This window comes from Drosophila santomea, chromosome 3L (genome assembly GCF_016746245.2).
Source record: "Drosophila santomea strain STO CAGO 1482 chromosome 3L, Prin_Dsan_1.1, whole genome shotgun sequence".
NCBI classification, from domain to species: domain Eukaryota; kingdom Metazoa; phylum Arthropoda; class Insecta; order Diptera; family Drosophilidae; genus Drosophila; species Drosophila santomea.
The window spans coordinates 10602088-10623173 of NC_053018.2; the positions used below are offsets into that span (position 1 = coordinate 10602088).

The 21086-nt window shown below is 38.8% G+C and overlaps 3 protein-coding genes across 22 annotated transcripts in view; all 3 read left to right on the forward strand.

Annotated features, from left to right (window-relative positions):
* The first annotated feature begins 4823 nt into the window (after positions 1 to 4823).
* On the forward strand, positions 4824 to 5692 carry LOC120450024. Its single transcript, XM_039632766.1, has 2 exons — positions 4824 to 5353; positions 5646 to 5692. Exons 1-2 carry the CDS (start codon positions 4825 to 4827, stop codon positions 5675 to 5677), a joined length of 561 nt encoding a protein of 186 aa, XP_039488700.1. The 5' UTR covers position 4824; the 3' UTR covers positions 5678 to 5692.
* A 2076-nt stretch (positions 5693 to 7768) lies between these two features.
* The window catches only part of LOC120450020 (RNA binding protein fox-1 homolog 1), a 115281-nt gene continuing 101963 nt past the window's right edge, over positions 7769 to 21086 (forward strand). For 7 of the 20 annotated variants that reach the window (XR_005616237.2, XR_005616236.2, XR_005616238.2 and 4 more), the window contains exon 1: positions 7769 to 8258. The gene's annotated coding sequence lies outside the window, so the exon portion shown is untranslated. The remainder of the gene's footprint in view (positions 8259 to 21086) is intronic. The other 13 variants (XR_006356489.1, XM_039632758.2, XM_039632745.2 and 10 more) reach the window with 3 other exon arrangements.
* On the forward strand, positions 17169 to 19192 carry LOC120450023 (cytosol aminopeptidase). Its single transcript, XM_039632765.2, has one exon. The coding sequence runs from the start codon at positions 17450 to 17452 to the stop codon at positions 19019 to 19021; it is 1572 nt and encodes a 523-aa protein (XP_039488699.1). The 5' UTR covers positions 17169 to 17449; the 3' UTR covers positions 19022 to 19192.

The window sequence follows — 21086 nt, forward strand, 5'->3', positions numbered from 1 at the left end:
TTTTTAAATTAGTTATCTGTTATTTCTGTTAAACAAACACAATTTACAGCCTTTTTACAATTTTAATTATTTCAGAACCTGATTTCCTATTAAACATTAAAATTCATTAATATCCTAGTGTTCGAGTGTGCAGCATTTGCGGGCAATGCTGATTGCAGGCTCATTATCTCCGTATCCACTTTCGCATACCCACAGGATTTGTATCTGCATCCTTGCCTTCAGATTGCACTGCCCGAAATCCGATTCCGCTGGCTTAAAGCTTGGCCAAAACATTTGACCAAATGTATGCAAACTTTTTCGGTTTCTCCGCTGTGCTAATATGGGTTAAAGTGTCCCGTCCGTGTCCTAAACAAACGTCCAAAGGACCTCCACTCAAACACAATGGGGCAAAAAGGGGTGGAACCAAGTTCTCTTTGTTTGCGTGTTGCCTATTTCCTTTTATTTCCTGTTTTCAGTTCGCGTTACCCGCTTGGTAATTTACATCTAAATGGAAGGATGGGCGTCGGAGCGGTTGCTCTTTAAACACACATGACTGTTGGTTTTTTTGGGGGCGAAGTGGCTGATTGTTGGATGGCGATGGATTCTCTGATGCCCAGCTTCCTTTCAGCTTTCTGTTCTCTGTGGTCCAAATTTATGCGATAGCAAAGGGGTCAAAGGTAAAGTGTGTGAAAGAGGATAAAGAGCGGACAATAAGCTTTAAATATCTTAAAGCCCATAAATTAAAGATTAATCTTGTTAAACAATATAAATAGCTTGTAAATTTTATTATGTACAGCTAAACATCAAAGTAAATGTAAACAAAATTATTCACTTAATCACTTGTTAAATTAAGTTATTTTATATATCGCTCTTCATTAACAATGTTATCTCACAATCTTGCACTAAATCATAAGCATCTTGTATTTCATTAGTTTCGCAACATTCCTAAACAGACAGAATTCCGACATCCTTTGCATGCATAATCAAAATCCCACAGACAGATTTGCGGCTTCCTGTCTGATATTTACGATCGCTGGTTATTATTGTTAATTATTCGCAGGGTCACGCCCCAAACTCGATGCATAAGACGACTGTGCCCGACATTTTCCAGTGTCAAACGCAAATGGAATTTACATTTGAATGACTCCACTCACCTCAATGCAAGTTATGCAACTCAATTTGAATGTTGCACGTCGAGTGGCGAGTCCTTGGCCAAAAGGGTGGGCACAGCTATGGGTGAAATCCCACAGTGTGCCACATTCAACACTACAGGCTAACTGTTTATAATGCACTGGCACCGAGAATCTATGCTAATTAGGTGCGGAATAAGTGGAGACGCTGCATAATTGAAAAATTAAATATGCTAATGGAAAATTCATTTTGTTTGCTCCTACTGCAACTCTTTCCGTTGACAGAGCACAATCGAAATACGCAAATGCAGTTGTGTTCATTAATTATTAGCCATAAACTTTTGTCATATGAAAACCAATTGCTGAATGATATTTATCTCAGGGAAAACTTTTAAAGTGAAATTATGCTATTTATCGCCCGAACACACACATACTCACACACAAACACAGATTGTCGCTATCTCTTTGGCTGGCAGTTTATTGTTCCCATAATTTAAAGCGATTTAATCTGCCCGCCTTCGCCGCTGTCTCGTTCACAATGGAAACCAATTAAGTTCTGTCACATCATTTTAATGAAATTAAAATAAAATCAGTACGAATAAATAGGCTCAGGATGGATGGGTGGCAACCGCAGGCTTTGCTTTTTGTCTCAAGGCTGACTGTTTTTTACGACGACAGTTTTAAAATTCAGGGCATGTCCGCCGGCGTCTGACAGGCCCACTCAACCACACTGAGCCACCCAAAAACCACCCACAACCACCCATACACCCACTCACCCACTGACTGACTGACTACATGAACAAGGTGCTGCCTGTTTGCTTGCGGCTTCAGCTGCTGCATGAATCCTTAAGTGACTATGAACCGAAATAAAAAAGTAGGAAAAATGTTGAAAACGATAAAAACAAAATGAACAACAATATAAAACGGGTAACAGATCAGTATGCCGGCTGAAACTAGACAAAACGCTTAGTCTACTCAATCCTCTGGAAAATTGCAAAGAGAAGGGGCGTGGCACCGCCCATATCTTGTTTGCTATCGCCACTGTGTGAAGGTCGTGGACGTGGGCGTGGTGACGTCAAGATGCTAGAAAAAATTGCCAACCAAGTGTTGAGCATAATAATGAGAATGGCAAATGGAAAACAGACGCATCCACAAACGTGGGTAGTAAACTAGAACATAAATCAAATAAGACACATGAAACCAAAAGTTTCAAATAAGAATATAGGCTATTAAGAAAAGAAAATAAAAAACTAGATTTTTTCTACTTTCAGACTTTTACTTTACTACTTTTCAGTATATCCTAGGTCAAGCCAATTTATTTATCTGTGTAATTGAATTAAATCACTTTTATGAATTTAATTTCGTATATTAACTTGCCTAGGCTACCATAAAACAAAATAAATGTGTAAATCTCTTGTGAGCCCATTACTTATTTACCGTGTACTGTGTTTAAGAAATCACATGCATACACATATGGCAAACTTCTGTGATACTGTGTGTATTTGCACAGTTTATCCTCGTCCAACTTTTACTTTTCGCCAGCCGTCTGTTTGTTTTAAATAAATTATGCCTGACTTCGAGCTTCATTTAACTTCATCATGTTAACGAGTCGACTGACTCTTCTTTATGTGACACACATATGAATTGCATATTCTAGTGCGTTAACCGAAATGCAAATGCAAATGGATTTCCTGTACTACGTCCCCAGGCAATTAGTCGGCCACTTTGGTGCAATTGGCTAAATTACAAGCGGCTCAATTTAATTTTTGCCAGCTTGATATTCTCTTATTTGTGTGTGTGCAAAGCTCTCGGCCACAGGAAGTCATTGTCATTGGGGGCAGTTTTTTTTTTTTGCGTCTGCATGGCAGTCAAGTGAATTAGCATAAATTATTGGCCTTGCCATTGGAGAATTTTCCTCGCTTTGAGGCCTAAAAGTTCAACTTTGTCATAGGACTTTGAAATTTAAAAATGTATGCGAACGTCGTTATAAAAAACAGAAAATTTATTTAAGTTAATTGGCTAAACTGGGATTTTTATTACAGAAGTAAATTGCATAAATGTAATTTTTGTCTATTTTAAATAATTTATACTTCTTGTTATATTACATTTAAGCTAACGCTTTTATAATATCTATATTTGTTATTGGTATATATCTAAAACATGTTTTGTCTTAAAGTAGTTTGAAATTAATGTGTCATGACCCTGCCAGAATCGTAAAAGCCTGTCGTTAACTTGAGCTACGCGATTATCTCTGATCTGTGCTAATTTCGCAGCAATAATCACCGCAATTAAATTTACGACCATTTTCACAGACGGAGCAAAACGCTCGAGGAAACTTATAAATTGTATTCCCCCATTTCTAACTCAAAAGCACAGCCCATAACGAAGCCATAAAATAGGGCGTGGCACTCTTTCTCATGAGCTTAAATCAAAATATATGCATAAACTTAGGAGGGATAGAAGAAAGTCAGACATCTGCACAGCTGCTATTAAATATTACGCATACGCAGTGTTAACACTTTATAAACGCATTAGCGTCCTTCCAACATCTTGAAAATGGCCAAATATTGTGTATTTTAGTGTGTTGTCCTATGCCCCACATTAAAATACAATTTTCAAGCTGTGGAACAGCGAAATTGGAACCAAAAATATGAAAAAGGAAAGAAAACAAATTCAGACTGGCAAAATATTTATGAGCCAAGAAGGAAAAGAACTGCCCTGACCATTGTTAGCCATAAATCATGCGATTATTGGGCGAAAACACGTGGCCAGATAAAGATAATATACAGAGTGGTACGAAACTATAAGGAGTGCTAAATGCTATTAAATACAGTTCATTGAACATTGAATAAATATACTTATAATTTATTTGTTTTAAGACTTGTAAGTCAGTGTTATAATCAGTAGTTCAATAACTTATTTTCTGAATTCTTTAGTTTCGAAACGGACTGTATTCAAGTGGCAACGAGGCCTTATAAATGGCTGTGCCACGCCCATACGGCGCAGAGGACATTAAACTCAATGAGTTGAAATTATTTGCAGCTCTGAAGGTCAACTTAATGCGGACTGAATAAATGGCTGGGGAGTTTGGGGCTAAAAACTGCCTGAAGTTGGGTGTCTCAATGGTTCAATGGGTTTGTGGGTGTGCTCGCTCGCCATTAAAGACAACTTCCGCTAACAATAAATTTTGCTTACCCAAGAAGCCTGCTGCCTGAAATGGTTCGGAGGATGCCAAAAGCTTAAGCGCTATTTTTTATACCAATAAAATATATTTTAGCAGTTCCTTTTTCTTTTTTTTTTAAACCACCCAGCGAGCTGGTGTCGATTAAACTGCTGTATATTTTGCTGCTCTTGTTAGAGAGCTCAGTGGTTTTATATTTTTGCTCTTATTTTTCGCGGCTAAGTGTGCACGGCTGCGTTAATTTGTATGGATTATTTATGGCGGCCGCTGGCAGCAAATGAGGCCACAAAGGAAGTGAAGCTGGCTGAACTGTAGTACGCGGCAAAGTCCGGATGAGCTGCAAGTTTTCCGAAAGTTTGCAACCTCACTAGTGCCAAATAATATTTATGGCTCTGTTTTGAAAGTTGGCAGAGCAGCGCCAATGTTTCAGCTCGTATACATTTAATATGCCCGGCCATACAAAATCAATTAACAAGAAGTGGAGCCACAAGTTCGACATCGAATTGATATCAGTTTGATTTTCACCATCGACAGATGTTGCTTGTTCTTGTGTCGTTGCAATTTTTAAGTTTTACTCATGGCAGTAAGACGCATATGAAATCTTATTCACAATGTGAAGCCATGTCTAGAAAAGAGGAGCCAAGTTTGGCAATTGTTTTCCAGTGTCTAACTGCACACTATAATTTATCTGCAACTCTATCAGATATTATGGGAAAGATGAGTCAAGTTCAACAATATTTGGATCAAAATTCCAATGATCAGGAATATACCCAATCGCCTTTTAAAAATCTCGATGACATTTTAGACATACCGAGTGATTTAGCCGGTAAAGACTGCCAATACAAACGACAAATAGTACAAGCCATACGCAGAAAACTCGTTTGGTATAATGTTATGGAAAATAAGGAGTCCACGCTTTTTGAATTAAATGATGACACTATAAAGATAGAGCCTTCTGAAGCTGCCCCGGAAAATGCGGTTTCACAAATCAAAGTGAGAACCGACTATAAAAGAGTTTTGAGGGAGATTCGTTGTCTGCTGGCGAAATCCATACGAAATACAGGTAATAAATGAAGCTTTTAAACATCTGCTTGGCCCAATTGATTGCGACAATTAAGAAGGCACAAAACGGTGCAAACAGGTGCGAGGATATTCAGAAGGGCGGGTCTACTGAATTTAAATTGTAAATAAATATGTGAGCATTTCTCGCCACAATAGCACGCAATCAACAAGCCTGAAGCGAAACTGTATGACAGAGGTGATTGGTACACCGCAAAAAACCAAGGGTTTATTGTTATACTAACTATAAGTTGGATTAACTTGTAAGATTTCTAATAAATACATTTTTCTTACAGAACCAACCGTTAATGCCATAAAAAATAATTAATTTCAATACACGGAAAAGGTTTTCTTATAAAATGTATTGCTATTTTCTTATAAATTTTTTAAGTTACTAATAAATAATAAATTAAATATTAATATTTAAATAAATTAAATATTTTATTGAGCTTTTCAACTATATAAAAGAGCAATTGAGTCGGTAGTTCAAAAATGGTATGTAATGTAAGCCCCTATTTTATAACTTCAAATTTGTAATTGTTGAAAGATAATTTATTGCAGTGCTGGGAGAACCTGCTGTGCTGGCATAAAAAAGAATGGTCACACGTGTGTGCGGCCCCCCGTTTCCCTTCTCTCCTTTTCGTCCAGCAGTTTGGCCTCGTTTTTAAATTGAAATCTCTGCAGCCAACACTGGACATTGCCTTCATTTCCCCGCGGACAGAGAAAGGGAGAGTTGTCCCTGCATTTCTCCCGTCGTCCTTGGTGTGCCTTAAATAATTGCTTAGAAGCCGACGAGCAGACTCAGTGGTAACAATAATAACCACCCAAGCACTCCGACTATGATAATAATAGCAAATAGAACCTGCGCCGCAGATGGAAATGCCACTCGGACAGTCCACTTTCAACCGCTTTCCCACATAAGCCTTTGGCTTATGACCCCCACTGCAAATGCATTTCACTTACTACATACATACGTACATACATATATGTTATAGACCAGAAAGTAAGGGGCAATGGGAGTTTGTGTGTGTTTATGCACGCTCTTAATGTGCCATATAAAATAATTTAATGACCGGCCAGAGACGAGGGTGTCTCCCGGTAATGAGAAAAACGATTGGAGCCACTAGAGCGGGTGGCTGTAAATGATAATAGTGGCATATTATGATGCAGATAGCCGTGACAAATGCCCTCGTCGGACTTTAATTGGTAAGCGGACTTGCACTGTATCGCCATATAGAAAAGGCATTATATCTGTAATTGCTAAATTATGTATTAGCCCATAGGAATCAATGCCGCTTCAAAGTAAATGATATGTAGAGGAAGTACACAAATTTACAATAACCATAAGAAAAGCCCTATGAAGTTCTTAATGCAATTTTCATTGAAATCAGCCTTTTTCCATTTCCTCTTTCTCTTCCTCTGAATTCAAAATGTTATTTTTAAATATTCCTTGCTCAGCATCTTCGAGCTTAATCTGCGGAAAATTTCCCATCGGTTCCCTTAAGTCAGCCCTAATTAGGTTATTCCTGGCAATCCCTTGCTAAATCCCCCTTTAAAGCGGCCTTAAAAAACGGAATTATTTTTAGGAATTTTGTATTCTTCTCGTGATTTTCTTAGATTTTTCGTTTTGCTTTCGTTTGTCTCTTATTTTCTGACTTTTCCCACTTCCATTTTACAGACCAGCTCATTTTCTACTAAATAGTTTCGCTTTATGTTCAGCCAACTTCGTCGCGTCGCTCAAGTGACAGCTGTCCTCACCTCCACTTCCGCTAGAATGTCAATAAAAATTCAATTACGTTTTCCGCCAAAGAAAAGTTTTGCTGCTGCAAATACGTTTTCTTTATAGCCTTCTGTTGCCATTTAAAATTGCCTCCCTTTGTCAAGCGGTATTTGTTTGCCAGCCAGATCGATTTGCGATGCTGGGCGCGGGAAATCAGAGACACAGACACTTATATTTAATGGCCTAATTATGTAACCAAACGCCCACACACAAATGGGCTGAGTAAATAATCATAATATTCAGCATTTCGGCGGCTGGAAGAAGAAACCATAAACTTCTTGGGGGTTCAAATAAAAATAAATTGTGCGACTGGGCTTGGGCAATTTAGCGGAAACGGTTTTCTTGGTTGAACACATATGTTTATACTACTATTTTTTGTTTTTTTTTGTGGTTAAATAGTTGGCCAAGTTTATGCTGATGATGCCAAAAGTCGTTGAGTGTTAAACCAAATTTTATGCTACCTTTTATCAGGTGGCATTAAAGAGCTCTTTCACTAAAAATATACATATATTTTTCCCATCCCTCCAGCGAGCATCAAACTGTTATACTGACTGTAGTGTTATACGGCAAAGGCTGCTGCATACTTACAGGCTCTTTTGCGCAAAATTTCAGTCTCCCTTTGCAAGTGCTCACGTGAGGACGGAAAAACTTTTGCTCATCGCTTTCGCCTCGCAAGTTGGCAAGTCGCGTAAAATTCTCGTGAAAACAGGAAAACCTCACAATTCCATTGAAAACCACCCAAAAGTCCTTCGAGAAGGGAAAACCTCAAATTCCCTCGGCCAGCCCGTATAAATCATCGACTAAAGGCTTAGTGTCCATTTGTGAGTGTGTGCTTTTTGTGTGTGCACTGTGTATTTGGTTGTGCCGGCTTCAATTAGCAGCTTTTCCTCATTCTGCCCTTTGCTGCTCTTGTGTGCGTTAGATTAATGAGGCAAAAGTGTTTTGTCGTGTCGTGCGTTAAATATTTAATACAATATCAAATAAATGTTGCATAAGCCGCCTGTCATTTAGCATCTTGTGCCAAACGGAAGAGAACACAAAAACGTGTGTGTGTTTTGCGTGTGTTTACCACAAGTAATTCGGACAGCAAGCGGATTCTTTTTCCACGATTCGCAAGCACTACGATCAAGTAAGTCTCATCTATTAAATATCATGCAAAAAAAAAAGCTTCCCGTTTAGCACATTAAGTTACCCATTTTGACATATTTTATTGGAGTATTCTTCCGCTCAGATATCTTGAGAATTTCTAACATTTCCCAAACGCATTTGAAACATTTTTATTGCCCATTTTTACTTTACGTCCGACATTAAAACATCTCCCGTCAGGTGAAGATAATTTTGATTTGATATTCGTGTAATTTTCCCATTTCTTATTTGCCCGAATTCCATTGTTGATGGCCTGCCAGGGAATTTCGATAAGCCCTTACCCTTCATTTATTTCCAGCTGGAGATGCAAATAATGCCAGAAATGCTCGCAAAAAGTCTTTTACAGCAACAGGACTCCGGGGCCGATTTTCATTTCAAATTGCTAACATTAAGGGGCCACCCCGGGCATCACAATACCCCCTTTATGGGCATGCAACATACCCTGTATCTGGGTAAATGTACATACTCGTATATCCTCTTATTACCCATCGCAGAGTACGGAATTAATTGTAACCAAACGTTTTGCTGCTTGCCGCAAACTTACTTTTATACTAGTCCATTTGCCACGCCCCTAACCCCCACGGAATGGACGCACAAGCGTGTACACGCACAGCTACACTGAAAGAAATGTGTTCTTTTTCGATAGTGTGTTCAATAACAAAAATATAAATACTTTATAAACTCTTTTTTCAGACACTTTAAAGCTCGAAAAATATTCTAATAAAAAATATAATACTCAAATTAAAATCTGAGTTGGGACAACAGTTTTTTCCTGAGTGCATGTATACAAACACGTGCATGTACATGTGGAGCATGAGGTAGCATCCCAACTAAGTAAATAATGCGTAAAACAAGTCAAGCGTTTTACAAACCCACCCACTTCGCCACCCCATTTCCCGTTAAACAGAGGGGGTTTTCACTGCAAAAATGGGGAGTTTCCCCATTTAGCAGCAGCAGAAACAGTCAATTGTAAAATTGCTGCAGCCAACAAAGCGTGGCAAGGAAGCTAAGCGAGTGCTCAGACTCTTTCCATAGGTAGTTCTGCCCCAATGTTGGTGACGGCTAGGATTTTCCGGATTCCCGGAAAAAAGGAGTCCCTGTTCATGGCTCTCCGCATGTAATTCATTATATAATGCTGACTTGAGGCTAGAAGACACTGAAGAAGAAAAAGAAGCCAGAAGGAGGAAAAAAATATTTGCACACATGTGGCTAAAGTTACCATCACTTCAGCGTGCTGTTGTTATTCTTGTTAAGTCTAAAATTGTCTGTCACTTTGAGACTTCCGTCATCTGCAGGGTAAAAGCTGTGGGCGAAAATATGCGAGCGAAAAATGTGACTCCACTTTTTAGTTGTAGGTTTATGCTGTGATATCTGTGAAAATACGGATGTTGGCTTGCACAAAGTGATACCTATAAATCGGGATCAAGAAAGTCCGAGATTTTAAGTCTAAAAAGATTTTAGTGTGTTTAAACATTTAGAATTTCGTGACAAGTTAAGCTGGCTGTCAGTTTTTATGGGTACAAGAACCACTTTTCAAATGAAAGAATATAAAAAACCAACAATAAAAAATCCATCTGTGTTTCAGTCGAAAAAAAATTGTAAAACACCACATAAATAAGCTGGAAATTTAACAACAATTGAGAACAATAAACAAATGGCACACCAAATCAAAGTTTGGCTCGCTCATATTTGTTTGACTTGTTTTCACTTTGACCCACCAAAAATTTCTTTATTTTATATTTTTATAATGTCCGCGAAAAATGAGCGCCATAAATCATGGGGCGTATACGTGCCACCTTCATATATCTCGACTTACAAAGGAAAACTTGCGAAGTAAATTCGTATATGCAGGAATTACTTGAAAAACTCCGAGCCTTGACTTGTTTAGCCAACCAATGAAAAAGTTTATTGTCAACTATTTCTGCACAGCTCCATTTGCAGTTATTTACATGAAAAGACCCACATTTTTCCTTGGCAGATGGGTGTTGCATCGGAAATATTTTTTTTTATTTTCTGCATGCTTGTGACATCGCATTTTTGCAAAAGACTACTAAACTATATTTCGGACAATATGCAAAATGATATTTTTCATGCTTATTCAACATAAAAAAAGAACAGATTGCGCAAACGTTCCTCACAGAATTTCAATAAAATAGAATAGGAATTTATGTACACGATATGTTTCCGAGATTCTATGAGCATGTAATTTGTGGGTATTTCTGTCACAGTTTATTTGTACAAAAATGTGCGTTGCAGTATGCAGTGATTTAATGGTTTTTTGTTGCTCAACATATTTTAAAGAGTCTTTTTTAAATAATAGTGTTTAGAGTTCTATAATTTGGGACTTGATTTAATTAATTATTATTTAAAATGAAAGCATTTTAATTTTTATGACGTGAAATGTTTTTAACCCCTTTTTATGTCGTCAGAAATAATTTGTCTTATTATGCTCCCCACTTTCGGGCATCATCCATCTTAATCGCTTTGACTTCTTTGGGTGGTTTTTCCTCTTATTTTTCTTCTTTTCCCTTTTCTAATAAGCCTAATGGCAACGCTGTAGCCATTATTTCAAAGAAAAGCGTATAAATATAATTTATTCCACATAAACTTGATTAAATGCTTCTCTCCTCCACTTTCCCCATTGCATTAGCATGCGAAAAGTGGAAGTGGAAAAATCCTACTTAAGTTCTTTCCCTTCTGAAAAACAGTAAAGTTTCCGCACACGCAGACCACATGGCAAAGAAAAAAACCCAAAACAAAAGATATAAACTCCTTTTGTAGATGATGATGGCCTGGTTGAAATCCGCTTAGAGAAGGATACTTACATCCTGGCAGCTGCCACCTGCTGCTAGTGCTTCCATTTTGTACCATCTATCCATCAGCCAGTTCGTCGAAGGCCCAATTCAATCAGATATACATCATCAATCATGCCCAGCATATTTCCAGCGATGCCGAAACGAATGACAACAAACATTATTGAACCAGCACATCGCGAATGTCGCATTCAAATTGCAGAGAAAAAACCAGTAAATCGATGCGAAAATTCCGCAAAGTTTCAATCATTCGGTTGAATACGATTTCGTATTTTGGCGAGAGATGAATTGATTTCCATTTCGAGCATTTGGGTTAACAAACTCATTACATCTCTTGGCATCATTACGAATGCAGAGATACAGGCTAACTAGGACACTCAAAAAAAGTGGAACTAATTCTAACTAAAGAAAGAAAATAATAATTCATTTTATTACAAAAAATAAAGACTTAATAAAGCTAGACATTTTAATGTGATTTCAAAATGTTTTAAACATTTTCATTTATTTCATTCCCTTTGGCTTGAATTTCTTATGCTATATTTGTGAAATTCTCACATTTTTTATATTAACATGTAATAAATTTTATCTTGTATGGATTTTTTTGTTGAGTGCATAGTTACGCACCCATTAAGTATGCGCCGTGTGGTTCCACTTCCGCGTATCAATGCCGTCACAATGACGCTGTAGCTGCTGCTACTGCTGCTGCTGCTCCATTTAGCGTAAAAACATTTAAGCCAACAAAAGCAGATCTCAAACACACCCACACAAGCCCCACAAAGTGGCATACACCATGTATAAGATATTTTTACTGAAAAAAGAACTGCGGTGATGGTGAAGGTCAGGCCGTTGTTACGTTTTTTGGCCTAAACCCCATGGCCTTTTGCTGTTGTTCTTGTTGCTTCGCATGTAGTTAAATTGTTTTTGCCACTGCCATTGCATCCGCCCTTTCATCTTACATCTCTTTGCCGCTCTTTGATCATGCGCACTTTGAACCCTCGCGTAGCACAGTTTATTTTGGCTGTGATGCTGTCTTGGACCTTCGTTGGCCGTATAACAGTTTAACAATTGCAGACTTTTCGGCGCTGCTGGTTCGCTTTTCTGCATTTGTTTTACTTCCTTTTGTTTTCATAACTTGTGTGGCCACAGGACACAGCAAAAATAACTTTTGTTAGAATTTCTTTTTTTTTTGTGATTTAGGTATTTGCTCGTCAAATCGCCAATGGCGCCAAATGTTGAAAATGCAGCGCAAAAACCACAAATAATATTATACGTATGAGTTATGTTTGCTGGATCAACATGCATGGGATTAGGCATTGGTTGGGTGTGAAAAATTCAACTTTTGTAATATTTTTGTGTGAAAAACAAGCAAAGTAAAAGTAAAGTACAGGTTGAACCATTGTTTTCAGTTGTATAAAGAACGCTAAAGCAGAGGACACGAACTGTGTGTGGAACATAAAATGATAGATGGTAGGAAAAGTGGAAAGGTGCCATTAAATTTTAAAAAAAATCATTTCATTGCTAACTTTAAATAAAATAAAAATGTAATCATAATTACAAACAATTTTAAACCAAAATTAGAAAAATATGTCAAATGTATAAGATAACATGGTTCATTCCCTTAATTTTTCCATTACCACCCTTAAGATCCCATTTACCCATCAACCCCTAAGAACTGGCATACATAAACATCTACCCAAAGTATTCACTTATGCTGAGTTCCACTGCTTAACCAGCAAATCGTTTGAGTTCTATGCAGTTTGAAGCTCGGAAATAATTGCCATTTTCTGTTGAAATTAGGCGCTTGCAATAAGATTTAAGTGCAGTGGGTAAATCGCTGTGATTGCCTCTTAAAACCACTTTAAGCCACTCTCGACACTATCTAGCGTTTTCCATATTATCTTACTCTGATGATATCCCTTTGCCATTTTAATGTCATTTTCATAATACGAGGCGGCACCTTCACATTTTTATTATGTTCAGAGTGGCTTGGGTAAATCTCTTTATCCACCCACCCGAGACTTTTACAAACTTTTATGACGCGCTCTTCAAAGTCACTTTTGCTCACTGTGAAGCTGACAACGCAAATGCGTATTTAATTCCACTTGTGTAGCTTTTGCCACGCCCACTCCATTGGGGGCGGAGCGATTGTTGTTGATGCGTTAACATTAATAAATGTCAGCGCGTTTTCCGCTGCACTGTCAAAAACTTAGACTGTCTCATCTGGATTACGTTTTACATAATACTTAATCAGGATCATTTGGTAAACAATAATTTACTTTGATAAGTCTATTTTGCTTCTATTTTATTTATTTAATCATAATCATTTATTTAAAGTGATTAAAACCATTTAAATTAAATACATTTTAATATGCTACGTAGCGTTTTTAGTTGCACATATAAATTTTCCCAAGTGCGAGAACAAACAGATGCCGATTGTCAAAGCTCCCTAAATTAATTAGAGTAATTCTCTATCTCACTCAATCTTGCCGTCTCTTTCACAGACTCTCTGTTTGAAAAGTGGCTGACAAGTAGATTTTCGCCATGGGCCATTTTTCTTGGGGCTATCGTGACCAAATGGAATTCCTCAGGCGTACTGCATGCTTTCGTTTGAGTCTTGGCCATAATCGGCTTAAATGCTAGGGAAATGAAAGGAAAATATAGAACGGTCGTCGCCTCTATCAATCAGACTAATGATCAATTTCAATTAACTTTAATCTTCAATTAAAAAAATCAAATAAACGCACATACGCCCAGAGCAGGATGACTTCTTGATTGCCTGCCAATGGGGTATGCTTGTTAAATTACCCTTTTGGCCAACTGAGCTGCAACTTTGCTGTGACTAACACACACCCATATGTGTTAGCCAGGATTTTGCCTTAGCTTCTCCTGCCATTTTCTACTTCATTTTTTTCCGCAAACCTCTTGCAAATTTCGATCGAGTCTAGCAACTTTTCAATTTGCCTCTGGTGGGGGAATCAGGACGGGGGGGAAATCCAACTACATATTTGCCTTCAATTTAAGTGATGAGAACATCTCGTTTCTGCCAATTTCTCTGCCATCCGTCCTTAAATAACTCAATTATTTATATATTTGCTCGGAATTTGCCGAACTTTAGTCAAGCGGGATAAAAAGAGAGAGGGTTTCAGCAAATTCGGACCAAGCAGCTCAGCCAAAAGTTTGCTTAACCGATTTATTAGGCAATTAGAAGGGAATGGAAAGGAAATGAATGCGAATACATATTTGCAGTTCTATTTGGAAACTAAGGCAATGCTTTTGTTAATTTTGGTTTAAGCTTTTTAAGTCCTTTTTCAATGGTATTTTTGTAAAACATATAAAAAATAACTGACTGAAAATAGTACAAACATAAATAAGAGAAACGAGTGAGTAACAACAAATTTAACAACATTTATTTGAAATAAAACACAGAATTCCATTTAAATTGACATTATATAACTGACATTTGTTGGCAAACTTATAGTATGCAAACCAAGTGAAAAAACTGGTGACCTGTTTTTGTCAGTTACGTTAAAAACCACCAAGTTGAAAAGGACCAAAAAAGCCGCAAAATTGGGACACAAAAACTAAACAAGAAATAAATAAAATACGGTTCGATGGCACTGACATATTCTGCAATCATTTGATTGCAACTTTCAATAAAAAGGCAAACAAGACTTGCTCCACATTCAATAGCAAACAAATGAATGCAAATGGCCAGAAGGGCAGCAAAAAAAATTCCAAAAAAAAAGGAAAGAAAAGAAAGAATACCAGTGCTCAAATGGCAGATGATGCATCCTTCAGTGACTTTCGATATCCTCAGTATCCCACTCATGCGGATACCTACTGAAGGAAAGTAGAAATTAAAAACACTCAAACTGTGTGTTATCCAGTCAGTCACTGGAGAACGAGATTGAAGATTGCCAAAGGACCAAAGGAATCGGACCAAGGATAAGAGCATAAGTCCTGTCGAAAATCATGCAAAAAAAATACGAATCCAGCTGGGGAAATCAATATTATGCAGACAGGCAGACAAAGTAGATATCATCCTACCGTTTCATGCGATGAGTGGAATGTGAGTTCAACTGTTGCACAGACACTTTCCACCGGTTGAAATTGCCACTTGACAAATTTCCACACCCCATGCACCTACATACCTCTCCATGCATCATGGAACTTTTCTGAGAACTTGGTCCTGCAGGAAAATAACCAAAAAATATATATACATAGAAGAACAGAAAAGTTTTCGCTGCCACAGAACCATGGAACTTGACCAACCATTTCACATGGCTAATCGTCAAATACCAGGGACATGCGATCTCGATTCCCCGACATGTCTCACTCATTAAAAAGTAAAATAAACAAGCGTAAAAAACTTTTTCGAATCAAATGTGAACTGCAGAACCTGAAAGCAACAGCCAAAAACAGTGCGGAAAAATAGGGGGGCAAAAAAAAAAATAGTAGAGCAAAACCACTTGAGAAAGCAGCAAAAGTTTTCCATTTATAACGAGCTCTGGCTCTCCAGTGGACTTCAGAGGGCAGAGTTCAGGGGGCAAATGGCTGGATGGATGGCCTGACTGCTGTACAAATAGAAACAGAACCGACCGGCTGGCTTAGTCATAAGCGAGAGTTGAACGCGAGTTTTTGCAAGGACATACATACATGTGCACTGCGAGAATATTTACACAGACTTTCAAATTTGGTGACTATATAAAAAGATTTCTAGCAACAAAATTGGTTGCTTTCAATTTATAAACAAAATATTTTCACCTTATAATTGTAGCACAATCTATGTCATCTTTTAATTAGTATCATTAATGGTTCTCTAGATTAATCTTTTCGGTTTGCAAGGGTTTTTTTTTGGCAGTGCCACCATTTAGGCCATGTATCTTATGCTGTCTCATTTTCAATGTGTGCTTGGCAAAACTTTAAATGTGGCGGTAATGAAATTGTTGGCAGCAAATGTTGTCAACACTAATACCTAAATACTCGTACCACCACCACATATGTAGACACATACGGGCTCCACATAAGGACCCACACTCAGACAGATATCATCAACACCATTTTATGACATGGTTCCGGTGAAGCGGCATCCTGCAGATTCACCAAAGCCGAAAAGTTTTGCAAAATGCTAACGCAACTGAAACAACAAATATTCCAGCAACTTTAAGATAAAACTGCTTTGGGCTTAGAGCTACAGATACACTTTTCTGTTGCTTCTTGCTTTTGGGTTACAGAGTATGTGAGTCACTTAAGATGCGAATTCGATTATAGGAAAAGTTTTAATGGAATATTAAGGGGACTTTAAAAGCGGGTTATTTCGTGGTTTTTTAGAAATAATAAACAACACAAAAATTGGGGTTTCAAGCTCATTGAAATCATTTAATTCGCATTGGGCGAAGTATAACAAAATTCAGAAACAAATAAAACTATAAATTCCAGCAATATTTAAGTTCAACATTTTAGCAAAAAAAAGTTTTAGTTTTTTATAACACACATTCGACCATGTAATATGAACAAATAACTCATTAAAAACTAACAGAAAATAATCAGTTGCACTTCGAAACTAAACCTATTAGTTAGTTAGTTAGTTGGGTGGTAATCTGTGTAAACCAATTACGGAAAAATGTGCATATTTGTTACCACTCACTAACATAATTTCTAGTTAGCAAGTTTATTAATTTGGCAGCCGTTGTGTTGATGTAAATCAATCGAATTCCATTTCATTCCGTTTATCAACCAGATAATCAATGCAGCTCATTTGCATGAATTAACAAGCTGGTTAAGTTTTGCGTTTAATTAGCTGCTTAAATCATTTGAGTCTCATTAGTTCTACCTTTAATTATACAGTGTATAATTCAGGGAATAGCGAGGAAATAATTATCATATTGGAGTGAATAAAGGGAATGCATATTCAGCTTGCGGAATATATCCTTTTAAACAAATGAAATCTGAAACTTACGCGTGTTAAAATAACTTAAAAAAAATATATATAAAAAAAAGGATTTATTGTGAATACCTTTACTAAGCAGCCCTTGAAACCAACTTCTGGCTGTTAATAATTCAGCCTGATGGGTTTGGAACACAGTCTCAGTTAACCCCATGCTTCGAAAGTGTCGTGTGCCTAGTCTCGTTTTGGAAAATATAGAAAAAAATCAGTAAAGTTTTCATCAAAATTTGTTGTCGTATCTCGCGTCTTGTGTATTTCATGTTCGTGAATTAAGTTGTATGCCTGCCATTTAAAACGATTGAATCGCGAATACGCCGCATAGCGAAAGTAGCAATTATTTGGTGAATACGAAATTTTCAGTCGTAACTAAATTTGGTCCGATCAGACAAGTAGATAATCAATTAAGAATTCAAAATGAATAAACTGCGAAATGTTCTGAAGTCAGTGGCCCAGCGTCGTTTGCCGTTCAATGTCATCCAAATACGAACTGCCTGCGGTGGTGAATCCAAGGTATCCAAGGGTCTTGTGGTTGGAGTTTATCAGAAGGAGAACGATAATGATCCCAAACTGACGCCAGCTGGCGAAAAGGTCAACGATCGGCTGCACGGCAAGTTGCAGGAGTTGATTTGCGAGACCAAAATCACGGGTCATTTGGGCAAAGGCAAGGTGTTCAACAACATAGATCCCGAGTTTCGCAGTATGGCAGTGGTTGGTGTCGGCCTCGAGGGCATCGGCTTCAACGAACTGGAAATGCTCGATGAGGGCATGGAGAATGTACGTGTGGCTGCTGGAATTGGTGCTCGATCCCTGCAGAGTATTGGCTGCTCCGAGGTCTTTGTCGATGGCATGGACTATGCCGAACAGGCGGCCGAGGGCGCCGTTCTGGCCATTTGGCGGTATTGTGACATGAACTCCAAGAGGAAGCCACCGCACATACCCAAACTGGAGCTGTACGAATCTCCGGACTATGAAGCTTGGACCCGGGGTGTCTTCAAGGCGGAGGCACAGAACTTGGCTCGCAGAATGTGCGATACACCTGCCTGTTGCATGACACCAACGCTTTTCGCCCAGGCCACCGTCGATGCACTGTGTCCATGCGGCATCACCGTGGAGATCCGCACCATGGAGTGGATTGAGCAGCAGCGTCTGCATTCGTTCCTCATGATTGCCAAGGGCAGCTGTGAGCCACCCGTGCTGATGGAGATCACCTATTGCGGCACAAATCCCGAGGACAAGCCCATTTTGTTCCTGGGCAAGGGCATTACCTTCAACTCGGGCGCCATGAATCTGAGGCAATGCAGGGGAATGGAGGAGTACAGGGCTTGCATGTCGGGAGCCGCCGCCTGTGTAGCCATGATGCGATGCGTTGCTGCCTTATCCTTGCCCATCAATATCTGTTGCATCATACCGCTGTGCGAGAATATGCCATCGGGCATGGCCTGTAAGCCCGGCGATGTGGTCACCCTAATGAATCACAAATCAATGGCTGTGCGAGATCTGGACAAGGCCGGCGTGGTCGTACTGGCAGATCCCTTGCTCTACGGACAGAGCACGTACAAGCCACGTCTGGTGGTCGATGTGGCCACCTTGGGTACGGGCGTGAAGAAGGCTTTCGGCGGCGGAGCCACTGGTATATTCTCCAATTCCCATTACATCTGGAAGCAGTTCCAGTCCGCAGGAGCTCTGACTGGCGATCGAGTTTGGCGTTTGCCATTGTGGAACTATTACAGGAAACAAATCACCGATGAAATGGGCTATGATTTGAGCAACAATGGTCGAGGATTGGCGAATTCCTGTCTGGCGGCCGCGGTACTCCACGAAATGGTACCTTGTGTGGATTGGGCTCATCTGGACACCCGGGGCACTGGATTGCTGACAAAGTATGGACTGATACCCTATCTCACCGCCAAGTACATGACGGGCAGGCCAACTCGCACTCTGGTGCAGTTCCTCTACCAAATGGCCTGTCCCGCCAACCAAAAGTGAAGTGGGATTTAAAATGCAGTCGGCGTAAACCGATCCGATTTGCTTGGAAGTGCACAGCAGATATTTATTGTCCAATGTCAGAACGTTTTTGTTATCGATTTCTGTGGAGTGTCCAAAAGTTGTCAAATTTGTTGTGAGATGTATAATATAAAAATGCTTTTTTAAATGCAACACTGCCTTTCTTTTTACACCATATGAAACAAATTCTATTCTATTTCAATCTTGGAAAATTGAATTGAATATATAAAGTTCTTTACGTTCGATTACGTTCTTTACGTTCGATTAAGGTCTAAAAGGCGCACCTGCCCCCTTGGCTAAATTAAAGACCTCAAGGACTAATAATGGCTATCCTATCACACGTCTTCCTCCCAATTAGACAAACAAATTTACCCAATTTTCACACATTTGACACGTACCAGCCATTTCGAAGGCCTCCTTCGCCACAATCCAGAAAGGGGGGGATTTGGGAGCATCGTGGGCTGGCAAAAGGATATTTGCATATCCACATGAGTTCACCTCACCGCCATCCTAGCCGTGTGTCTTTGTTGATGAAATTGCTGCAGGATATTACTTTGAATTATCATAAATAACCGAGGAAAAGGCGATGGCAACGGCAACGGCAATGTCGATATGTGTGCGCCAGTTCGTGTGTATCCTGCGGTTGGTAAAAGGATCAGGTGTTCCTTGCAGCACCGTCAAGGGTCGGGTATTAAGCCACAATGCTTTCTTGCTTTCTGCAATATGTATTTGAATATATGTAACAATTTTATGATTATTCGCAGAGTGAAAAGTTTCATTGTAACCCAACCCCCACTCAATTGCTTAAAGCGTCTTTAAATGTGGATTTTCTGGCTGTTTTACATTCCTTCCTTAACATTTCAAAGCCACAAGCCGCGAAAAAGTTGCCAAGATGTCGAAAAGTTTTTTAAAAGCTGTGCAAGCAAATCGGCAATCGGTTAATATGCGTTTCGGATTGCCAATTAAAAGTATTTGTACTCGTCGAAGTATTAAAAGCAGCGCGGAAGTTTTCGGCTTCCTTTCTTACAGCTTATAAGGATTTTTTCATTGATTGGCATTTAAAATTTCATTAAAATACTTTTCCGTTGACACAAGAATACTTTCGTGCAATAAACGAACGACACTCTCCTCGAGATGGTGGTTGTATGTATATTTATTACATTTTTATGTATGGCTCGCTTTTTTCCAAGCGAACGGATATTAACCATTTTCGTCATTATCCTGTGGACAGCAGTTACTGCTTCACACGTGTCCGTTGGACATTTATCTACAGATATTCGCTTATGGAAAAGCCTTGGTCTTTGGTCCTTTGGCACTTTGCTCCTGTGGTCCTTCGATCCTTTGGTCTCTTGCTCCTGTGGTCCTTTGCTTCTGGCCACACGTTCAGGCCGCAACGTTTTCAATTTATTTCGTTTTTCCATGTGCGGGCGTGTTGGCAGCCATTAAATATATTGGATTGTACACAAACCGAATTAAATTCGCATTTTCCTGGCCAAGAGTGCCGAAAGTACAACGAAAAATTAACATAATTTACTTCACTCTTTTATGGCCTCACTGGTTAAGTCAAGAATAATTTGTTTGTCAACAAAGGGCCAAATTCAATTACAGTGGCCCAACGACAAAGCCTCTTTCGAACTTGAGCCACAAAAGCCAAGTGAACACAATGGGCTTAGGATATACGTATTTATGTATGTATGTATAAACCACTCGTCATATGTGAGTGGCCGGGAAAAATGTGGAAAACCGAGAGGAAAATCGGTAGATCTAGTTAAAATTTTGAAGTCTAAAGGGCATAAAAGAGAGCGGGTTATGTGCGCATGTAGCATGTAACTTTTTAATTTGATTTACTTTTGCCCACACTTTTTCACAGCTTTTTAATGTCTTACTTTTCTCCTTTTAATTAAGCAAGGAAAAAGTTTTTCACATCTGCCACCGGGCTCACATCTGCACCCTGATAACTTGATCAAAGTTTTTTTTACAGCCAGATTGATTGCAACATTTTTTACGGAAGTGTTTTGGCACAAAAGAATATTCAATCATAGCACTT